A 10,014-nucleotide genomic window follows, 5' to 3' on the forward strand; every position below is an offset into this window, starting at 1 on the left:
AGTAGAGTTGACTAGGATATGAGACCACCTCATCAAAATATACTTTGAGTATATCATTCCATGTTTAGATAGTTATCCACCAGCATATGGCAACATGGGCAGTGCCGCGGTAGTGGCTCTAGTAAAATTCAACTTTTTCTGACAAAATATTACCTCGTCAAAAAAAAAGTCAAAATGACACATCATTTTTTGTCATTTTGACATTTTAATTACCACCCCTACCTCTATCATTAACTCCAACCCGGCCCAGTAGTAGGCTAATCGTTATGTACATAAGCAAGGCATAAATCGCATGAAGAGCATCCCAATCGCGCTTTTTTCGCCAGCGGATTGATCCATCCGGTTTTCCATCACCACCAGGATACAGGTCCCAAACCAGCCATTTGCATAGATCCCTGTATTCTTGTTAGATGACGGGTGTATCATATGAAAGAGGGTGTAGACGATGCTTACAATGATGGAGTAAGGGGGCTTCCGTTCAATTGCCGCGCCGTCACCGAGATCTGGGGCATTAGGGATCTGATCATGCCATTCCTCCATCTCAACTCTAAATCGGACAACCTCGCCAATGTCAAAATAGAATGTCGAGCCGTCTTCGTTTTCCCAGACCCAAACTTGGTCGGCAATATCACTGTTTCGCCCCGAGTCAACAAGGGTCCATACACAGTTCCACAAAATGAGGGTAGCTTACAAACGAGCACCATCTAGCAGAAGATCTGGCGGGACAAGGATATCATTGAAGAATTCAACCCCGACTGTCATGGATCAGTAGGTGTCAGATGACCGGAGTTATGGCCATACATACTCTTAATCCCTTGCTGGGTGGCGCTGGAAATCTTTCCAAGCATGATCTCACCCTTGAAAGGTCGGAAGACAATGAGTCGAAACTTCACTGTAGCGGATCAATCAGAACGATATTCCTCTCATCTGACAGACAATGTAGACGTACCGTTGACATTAACTAAGCCGGTACCATGACCGATTAATCCGTCTGATGATTCTAACAGATCATAGAACCCAATGCAGAGACCAATCTTTTGAATGACCTACAGTAATAGAGCATGTTAATGATTGGGATTGATGGAGTCAGAAGAGTGACGACCATACTTTATTTGCATACTTCTCGTTGATGTTGTCCTCTATGGCGACAGCGCTGTACTTGGAGAAGTCTTCAGGAGAGATCTGAATGAGATCCGAGACGGTTGTCTGCCTCGACGTCAGTTCCCCTGTCCTGGCAAGAATCAATTTACAGCATGAGGGATATTTGCAACTGACAAGAATAAACATGTTGAAATATGTGGGCAGCAGTGAGGTAGGTAGGTAAGTAGTTTCTATTTCAACACAGTTCCACAGGCAAGATGAAGACGAGACTCAATTCCCATATTAACAGCTTAGGACTTTGATACCGCCCCTATGGAGTCCTGCGTCCAACTATATCAGGTTCATGATAATCACAAATTTGTCTGATGCTGTGTTGAAGTCTGTTTCAACCAATCGTAGCTTACGGATCCTCTCTTGAAATTTTTCTTGACAGACAGATCCAGCATCACGTGATACTACATGTCAAGTGCGGGTTTCGGAACGGAACAACACAGCTTTGAGCTTCGGTGCTAATGAGGCGATCAGCCGAACCATCAAAAGGCCCGAACTAAGTTTTTCGGATGATCCTCAAGATGGTGTGAAATGATGGCGTTAATGCTGTCACTCGTCTGAGGGTAGGCAGAGATCTTCCCGCAATGAGTCCCCAGGGATTTTCATTCCCTCCTCCTCCCCCGCCTCCTCCGTCTCAGCAACAGCAACAGTCTCAGCGGACTTTTCCGCCTGGGCCCTCACAGTACGGGCAGAGTCCCTATGGCCAGCGGGGGGGACGAGGCTCTGGTGGGTATAATAGAGGTCGCGGCAGAGGACATGGGAATCGAGGTGCTGGTCGCGGAGGCTCTTTTGCCCCTCATGTCAATCATGGACCAACCTATTCTACGACAACATCATCAGGTATTGGTTATACGCCGATGAACTATACCAACTATCCACCTCAACCGCTTCCTACTGCTTCGCACAATATCTCGACACCACAGATGCCTCTTCCTCAAATGTCGGGCTATCAACATCCTTCCAACGCATCCTCTTTTCCCTCCCCGCAACAATTTTCGCAACCTTCGACAGCACTTGGATCTCCGTACCAACGGCAAGCAAGCTACGATGCATCCTACGCCTCTCCCAATGTACAATCCACCGCCGCATATCATTCCCTCGGTTCTCCGAATCAGCATGCGACCCAATCTATGCAGACGCCGATGATGGGCCCGCCTATACGTTGGGGTTTTGATGCATCCTCATCTGCCCAGTCTTTCTCCGGCTCACAGCGGGGAAACCAACGAGCACCACGACAGTTTAACGCTTATGGAAACCAACCGTCTTTTGGTGAGGCCCCGACCAAGCATGGTGCCAAGCGTGATCGTGCTTCGGCCTTTGGGGGCAAGCCGCAACCAGTGGCACCACGAGTCCCTGCACCGCCCGCGGTCCCAAGCTTCGGTAATCCCCTGCCCGTGAAACCACCTCCGGCAGCCGATAATGCACCGAAACCGAAAAAGAAGAAGAGAAAACACAACCAATTGGGCCTTACACCTAAAACGGAAGAACACGAATCGAGTGAGGAAGAAGATGACGTGGATGAAGAGTCCAGGCTAGCACCGGCTGGTGCCGGTGCTGCAGCGCCGTTGCGATTTACATACAGGGGACGGACGACTACCCTTCAGTCACCCGAGGATATCGCAGCCTGGATTGAGGAGCGAAAGAAACGGTATCCGACCAGAGCAAGGATTGAAGAAAAGAAGAAGGCTTTGGAAGAGGCGAGAAAAGCTCGCGAAGAAGCTCTACGCCAGAAACAGGCCGAGAGGCAGGAGCAAAGACGACTACAAAAGGATGCAGCTAAACCTAGTGATCGACCCAGCAATCTCACGGATCCCGACGATAAGGTTGCGAAAGCCAAGCGCAAGGCGGAGAAACTTCAACTCAGGCTCATGAAAGAGCAGAAACGCGTAGCCAAGGCCGAAGCGGAGGCTGAGCGGGCTCGGCTTAGGGTGGAAGAACTTCAGAAGGGCACGATGGACGTGGGCAAAGAGTCTACCATCCAAGAGGTCAAGTCTGAAAATGTCATCGAAACGAAGACGGACGCAGCACTTTGTCAGCAACTGCAGCAATCTGCTGCTCGAACTGAGCAGCCAGATACCTCAATTGATCCTGATCAAGGTTTAGCGTTGGCAGATGGTGTTGCTGTACCTATTGCTGTTGAGACGAAACCAGAACCTGGCGATCTGGTAGACTTTCAGGAGAAGAATTCTGCCATGTCACCTTCTGATACGTCGGATAGCAGTGACTGGACGTCATCCAGCGGTTCCGATGATTCGGATTCGGATTCGGACGAAAGTGACAATGATTCTGCTCCTGAGGAGATTTCTTCTCGGCGAGAAGGTCCCGAGCGAGTACCACCACCGCCCCGAGCGAACAAAAAGAACCCGTGTCACCAGTTCGCTCGGTATGGGCGATGTTCGCGAGGAGACAATTGTCAGTACTCGCATGAGACGTCGGGGCGTGGTCCTAAACAAAAACCCATCGAGAAGAAGGGACGGAAGGGGCTTTTCCAGGCCGTAAGTGCTCTTTGACAGTTCTAAATGGATCCCATGTCTCTATTTGTGTCATCGCTGATTCACTACCCTTAGCTTGTCGAGCGCCAAAAGGATGAGGAGGATCGACGAACCATGGATGTGATTATGTGGCTGGGGGAGAATGGTTTCCTCAATGCTCCCGAAGCCACGGAGGCAATTCAAAATCCCACTCCCGTTGAGACCGGCACTGAGAACTAAAGAGTTCTTCAGCCTGGGCCAAGTGATGCAGCGGCTAGCATCTGATAGCCACCAGCACCTTGGTTCTTCGCTTCACAATTGGCACAATAATCCAAGGTCCCTGCACATATCATGGTACTGACCTATATAAAGCTTGCTTTTAAAGCAGGATGTCCATAATGACTCCATGAGATGTGAAGATTTTTTTTTTCTCTTTTCAATGGGTAATTTCTCTAAGTATACGATTGGCAGGCATTTTGGAAAGAATCGTTACGATTTATGAGCCATCTCAACATCTGTATGCCCTTGAGCTGGAGAAATCCTCAGTCATCCATCTGTGTGATATTGGTCAGTATTTTACGGTGTATGGAAGGAAACCATATTTAACATACAGCTTGGTAATGTTACAATACTGAATGATACCATTTTCTATGAACTCTGGAAACAGGTACTGAAATACAAACCAATTTGATACAATATCCACCTTAGATACGCCCTAGTATGGAGTAACTTGGTTGCATAAAGATCATCAGCATATGTATCTCTGTATCTGTGTATCTGTGTATCTTAAATCATGTGCACAGTGCGCGGAAAACACAAATCATCCCTATTCCACACTTGTACCCCATACTGCATCAACTTCCCCCAGATCTCCAAGACATCACTTCAGTCCTCTTTCTAAAGTCTGAATAGATAACGCATCCGTCCATCTTGTATATCAACAGGCTAATGGACTAAGGGACTAAGGGACTCACGGACTGTCCCAGGCTCCCAGCTTTCAGATCCAGATTGCATCCAAAAATAAATATCAAGATCCAGAGTCGCCCACCTCCAACGAACCATCATCTTGACCACTTTTCTCGTTTCCAACCATTCCTCTGGTTCCTCTCTGATCATTGATCCGATTCCCCGGGCGCAGGGAGGTTCAGGAACCCTCGGCCGTCATTACCATGGCTCTTCGGCGCATCGCCACCAACTTCAAGCCATCAGTTGACTATCGACCACAATTAGCTTCGCCTGTTGGAGTCCGGACCGGGCGTTTCACTGGGATGACTGGATGACTGGATATTGCGGGACAGTTAGTGCCTGAGGCTAAGTGACGACTAAGGGCTGACACGGACTAGTTCCATGATATGGCCTCTCTTCCAGTCTGTTATACTGATACACTCGGACGCCTTTCCAGCACTATTTTCCCATTCTGCCCCGTCTAGTCCATTATTTCCAGCCCACTAACTCATGTTGGACTTCGTTGGGAACGACTTCCTCCTATTGGCTGTCCCCCATGAGTGTATCGCTCGTGGCTTCCTCACTGGCGCGAAATCTTTGATACCCAGCAAAGATGCGCTGATCGAGCTGCTTATGATTATTATTATTACTCGCTCCTTTTCCCCCTTCTCCTACTCTCTTTCTCTCCTTCTCTTCTTCTTCCTCCTCTTCTTCTCTTTTCTTTCTTTGTTCCCTGTCTGTCGTTCATACCAGTCGATCGCTGCATCATATTTACCTATCTGTCTTTCTAGTCAGAGTCCATTCTTTTCATCACCATACTTATATATTCAGCTTTACATCTTCATCGCTCATTCTTGTGGGATTTTTTTTTACATTCTTCTCGCCGAAGCAATCTCCCACTCTACTACCGTTTCAGGAAACCCTTATAGAAGCGTCTTCACTCTTTGTCAAAATGCGTTCCATTCTCTTCCTGTCTCTCAGCGCTCTTGCGACCCTCGCAGCTGCTGCTTCCAAGGCCAACCCCTTCAACATCCCCAACAACGGCTACCAGTTCTCTGCCGGTGAGTCCACGGCTCTGACCTGGACTCCCACCACCAAGGGAACTGTTACTCTGATGCTTCAATGGGGTTCTGTCTTCACCTCCGGCTCTGGCAGCACCATTGTCTGTAAGTATCTCCAGTGGCATGATTCTGCGTCGTGCATATGAGACTGACTAATCCAGCGAGCATCCCTAACTCGGGATCTTACACGTGGTCTGTCCCTTCGGATATTGCTGCTCGCCCTGATTACACCGTCGAGATCATTTCCGACGATGACCCCACCCAGTCTAACTACCTGAACCGTTTCACCATTGCTGGCGCTACTGGCATCGCAACCTCTTCGACTGCGACTGCGACTGCGACCGCTACCAAGACCAAGACCGCCTCGACCACTGCCACCGACTCTACTACCACTGGGACTGCCACCGAGTCTACTACCACTGGAACTGCCACCACCATGACCACCCAGACCTCGAGCTCCTCTTCGACCTCCACCAGCTCTTCTTCGAGCTCCACTTCCGATTCCACGAAAACCACTGCTTCCAGCACCTCCACCTCTCCGCCTACCTCGGTCCCCAATTCGAATGGCGGCGTCATCAACCGGATCTCCGGTGGCATGATGGCCCTCATTCTGGGTGTCATTGCTGTTGTGTAAATGAACACTTGTTTCTGGCATCTTCGGTTTGGGCCACGCTACCGCGATCAGTTCGCTACGCTTTAGTATATAGCTTCGGGCGCGTTGCTTTCCTTTATTCTTTCGGCCAGCTAGGAGAAGCATGTCGGATGACCATTTGGGGAATCTGCTGTGACTTTGCTCGGTTCGCGGAACGGAAAAAGGCGCGACATCTTTTTTCTTGTCCATTTATTTTTTCTATTCCATTTGGGCAATGCTTCGGGTTTTTTTCTTGATCGCGTTCCCTAATCGTCGTTAGTCTTGGATCAGACGGATGAAACTGTCTGTTTGGGCAAATTTTTGTATGGTATGTAGATATGTGTACATTGTAATGAATGACTTGATTTTTCGCAACGCCTGAGGAGAGGGGAGTAGAAAATCTTTAGGTGTCTGGCATGTGTGTCGACTATTGAAGCCATTCCTGTTCTACTGGCAAAAGAGGCGTTGAGGCTGATGGCTAGACCGCTAGACCAATGTAGCCGAGTGATCTGCTTGCCAAGATGAAGAGACAGATAGCGTGGTTCGCGTGGAGACCAGGGGACTGAGATAGACAATAATCAGGCACTGTTCGGGATGAACATTTTGACATGGACTGAGCGTTTAACCATTCTACAGTAGAATTCAACACCGCCGCCAGGGTCTCGCTTCTTTCGATTGTTTCTCGCATCTGACGCTAGTACAAATATGGACTAGCCGCGGAATAATAATATTCCCGTGTATCTTACAGGACGGTATAGGACTGTGATTGTATCAAACAATGAGTCATGTACGGCCGCTGTACGACTGAACTTCGGTTTCTGGAAGGTTCCTTGCAAACCAGTCAAACTCTCCTCTGTGCCTGACAGGTTGCCTGCCACTCAACAATCCATCCTCCCTCGGTCGGTTGACTCGTGATAACGTTGCTTCCTGATCATGTTTGTTAGGAGTGTGACCATGACTTAGCAGGAAGATTCACGATTGTACTTACCTTGAAACCATCGTTGAAAGCGGCTTCAAAGAAGGGTGATTGAGAGCAGATACTGGCGCGGTGACATTTGAAGTCATGTCCTTGACAAGATATTGTCATGTCGGCATATTTTCCGTCATCCAGAAGGCTTTTCATCACGTTTTTAAGATTTGAAAAGCTCATAGTGCAAACAAAACTACTTTAAGCTCTTCTCGAGAGTCACTCGGCCGTTTTGTTCAAGGCAAGTGGTCCAGATGAGTAGGCTGAGGTTGCTGAGGACTATACTTTACTACGTCACGATGAGTCAACACCACAATTTTGCCTGGAGAGCATTCAACATTATTCTAGTAAACAGACGTCTCCCTGAGCCTGAACCAAACATAATCATGGAGACGTGTAGATCCGTTTTGCATCACTTCACCACCCTTCATCTCCTCTAAATCCCGAATATAATCATTAATATATTCACCAGCAGCGCTGAGATGAAGGATACGTCCGATAGCACTATGGATTGCGAGAAGTTGAGGAGAAGGCGGATCTACACTTCGATCGGGCGTGAGGAAAAGGCTAACGGTGACGGGGAGCTTTTCAACGCGACCCATGCGATCCGACTCTACGTAGTCAACTTTGTAGGTATGCGGCTGGGTACCAACCGGTTCGAAGGCGATTTCAAAGTTACCAAATAGCCTATGAAGATCATGCGTTAGGGTGAGCGCGTTCATTGGTCGATCAATATCAACGCCATCAATCAAGTGAATGGCGCCAGGGTTGAACATCGTTAGGACTCTGTGGGCAATCTGCTTCGACTCCGCAGGTCAGCTATGGACGGGTGATTGGCGATGATATGTCCCTTACAAGTTTCCTATCGCCTCCGTCGCCCGTGAATGACTTGAGCGAGTGGGGTATTATATGGGCGACTTCCAAGTAGGCCATGGTGTCACGTTCCGGAAGCAGTGACTTGCCATCATCATCCTTCACATCGCGTCCATCCCTCTTGTATCGGGTTTGCGCTTCTTGGGCGTCAAACCTCCGAGTAATGACACATCGGTACCGGTCACGAATGAGACAGGATTTGCGCAGGTTCGAGACCCGTTGAGGAGTTCCAATGGCAACTTCGGATGTTGTCGACCGGGAAAGAGCTGGGGTAGGTTGAGGAGTTCTACCTGCCGACGCTTTTACTGAGGACGGTAAGTGTGCTGGGCCCACGTAGAGACTGGAACTTACAGGGCAAGAAAAAATTATCCACCAAGTATTTCGCAAATGCAACAAGACTTTCCTTTAAAGCGTCTGTTTGTTCAGATGGCAAGTGAGGGAAAGGAGCAAGGGTTGATAAAACCTGGCCGAGACCAGTTCGCCCATCATCCTCGTCAAGTAAGTCTTGATGGATAAAAGAGAAGAAGAAGCTCAAAAATTCGTCTCTCTCAGAAATCTCGACACTCATGAGTCTGATCAGAGTCACCGGATAATAGCCGCTGTCAGTTGGCTGAGAAGGCTCAAATTGCAACATAATCTCGTCGAAAATGCGGGTTGCAAGATCCCGTTCCTCCAGGGCCAAAGGCTGTGAGGAAGGAACAATAACTCCTTCCAAAGACGAGCGATGCCGGCGAACGCGAAGTGAGAGCGCCATTTCGACTAGGTTGCCTGCTTGCGAGCATTGGCACCGTCACATCGCTGTACCATCGTGTGAAGTTGTGAGGGAGCAGCGACAGAGGTCGCCGGGCGCACCTCGAAGACGGAATAATCATTCGCCGTCTCCATCTTGGGGAGCATGCTGACTAAGATCCCAGATTGACCACTCCAATATGGGCTGTAACTATTTCTTCTCTGCTGAGCAGTCATGAATTTCGCTACTATTCCCTTGTTCATTGAGATCGCTTGGCCCATGATCCATTGATCCTCGATATCATAACAGAGTGAGTACGCCGAATAATATGTAGAAAACTCGGACGAAGAAAAGGCTTCTCTCCTGCGCAATTTCGGTCTGCCCATAAACTCCTTATATTTGAGTTCATCCTAAGCTTGGTCCTAAACGAGCTCCCGAGATACTGTACGAAACATAAAATGAGGACATTACTGGTCGGCGTGGTCAAAATTTTGATTGCCTTCTTCCTTGAATTTGGCTTAGCTGCCGGATCAAAGGTATGGAACCCAGCGCTTCAAAGCGAACTCTGAGGACGATAATGCCGACGAAACCAAAAGCGTATCGACAAGGGAATCATCTCATTTCCCTGAACAATGATATCCTCCTCATCCTGAAAACAGTTTTCAATAGATAACTGTCGGAGCTGCATCTGGCTTCTGATAGTGGCAAGCAAGGAGTTCCATGTGCCCCCTTTCTTGATGATGTTAACTGCATCCAGATATATATCCTGCAGCAGTGTTCAGTGATTTTGAAATAGCCAGCTTAGATCATCCTCTTACTTCCTCCTTTCTTTATCTATATTATTATTATCTTTATATCTTCTATATTATCTTTAGTAATTTCTACTACGGAGTACTTCTTTTTGTATTATAGGGGGTAAGTTACCTAAGTTAAATCCACCCCCTATTTCACTAGTAAAATCCACTTTTTCTAACAAAAATACTTTGTCAGATAAAAACAGTCAAAATGCCTGATATTTTGACATTCTGACATTTTAAAATACCATCCCTACCTCCATAGTGTGTACAGCTTCTCATCCACTAGTCTATCCACTGTGGAGTGGAAATTGTTCAATTTCTGCTGAGACGATGACCCTGGGTCTCTATCCAAATGCACTGAACAGCAGTGAGACTGAGATAGGAGGA

The 10,014-nt window shown here is 48.0% G+C and overlaps 4 protein-coding genes across 4 annotated transcripts, besides 4 other annotated features; 2 read left to right on the forward strand and 2 right to left on the reverse strand.

Moving 5' to 3' along the window:
- Positions 1-350: 350 nt before the first annotated feature.
- Positions 351-1,287, reverse strand: ACLA_057700 (DNA-directed RNA polymerase III subunit RPC25; the record flags this gene model as incomplete). Its single annotated transcript, XM_001276539.1, has 6 exons — positions 351-395; positions 454-631; positions 692-755; positions 806-892; positions 950-1,046; positions 1,108-1,287. The coding sequence occupies 6 exons, from the start codon at positions 1,285-1,287 to the stop codon at positions 351-353; spliced, it is 651 nt and encodes a 216-aa protein (XP_001276540.1).
- A 788-nt stretch (positions 1,288-2,075) lies between these two features.
- ACLA_057710 (CCCH zinc finger protein) lies at positions 2,076-3,863 on the forward strand (the record flags this gene model as incomplete). Its single annotated transcript, XM_001276540.1, has 2 exons — positions 2,076-3,647; positions 3,720-3,863. The coding sequence occupies 2 exons, from the start codon at positions 2,076-2,078 to the stop codon at positions 3,861-3,863; spliced, it is 1,716 nt and encodes a 571-aa protein (XP_001276541.1).
- Positions 3,864-4,379: 516 nt separating this feature from the next.
- Positions 4,380-4,409: a microsatellite.
- Positions 4,410-5,520: 1,111 nt separating this feature from the next.
- On the forward strand, positions 5,521-6,263 carry ACLA_057720 (GPI anchored serine-threonine rich family protein; the record flags this gene model as incomplete). Its single annotated transcript, XM_001276541.1, has 2 exons — positions 5,521-5,734; positions 5,791-6,263. The coding sequence occupies 2 exons, from the start codon at positions 5,521-5,523 to the stop codon at positions 6,261-6,263; spliced, it is 687 nt and encodes a 228-aa protein (XP_001276542.1).
- Positions 5,915-6,074: a microsatellite.
- Positions 6,000-6,061: a microsatellite.
- Positions 6,084-6,123: a microsatellite.
- A 1,308-nt stretch (positions 6,264-7,571) lies between the features above and the next one.
- On the reverse strand, positions 7,572-8,854 carry ACLA_057730 (HNH endonuclease signature motif containing protein; the record flags this gene model as incomplete). The annotated part of the gene is made up of 3 exons (XM_001276542.1): positions 7,572-8,024; positions 8,083-8,405; positions 8,452-8,854. 3 exons carry the CDS (start codon positions 8,852-8,854, stop codon positions 7,572-7,574), a joined length of 1,179 nt encoding a protein of 392 aa, XP_001276543.1.
- Between the last annotated feature and the right edge of the window lie 1,160 nt (positions 8,855-10,014).

Source organism: Aspergillus clavatus, genomic scaffold (genome assembly GCF_000002715.2).
Source record: "Aspergillus clavatus NRRL 1 1099423829736 genomic scaffold, whole genome shotgun sequence".
Classification (NCBI taxonomy): Eukaryota; Fungi; Ascomycota; class Eurotiomycetes; order Eurotiales; family Aspergillaceae; genus Aspergillus; species Aspergillus clavatus.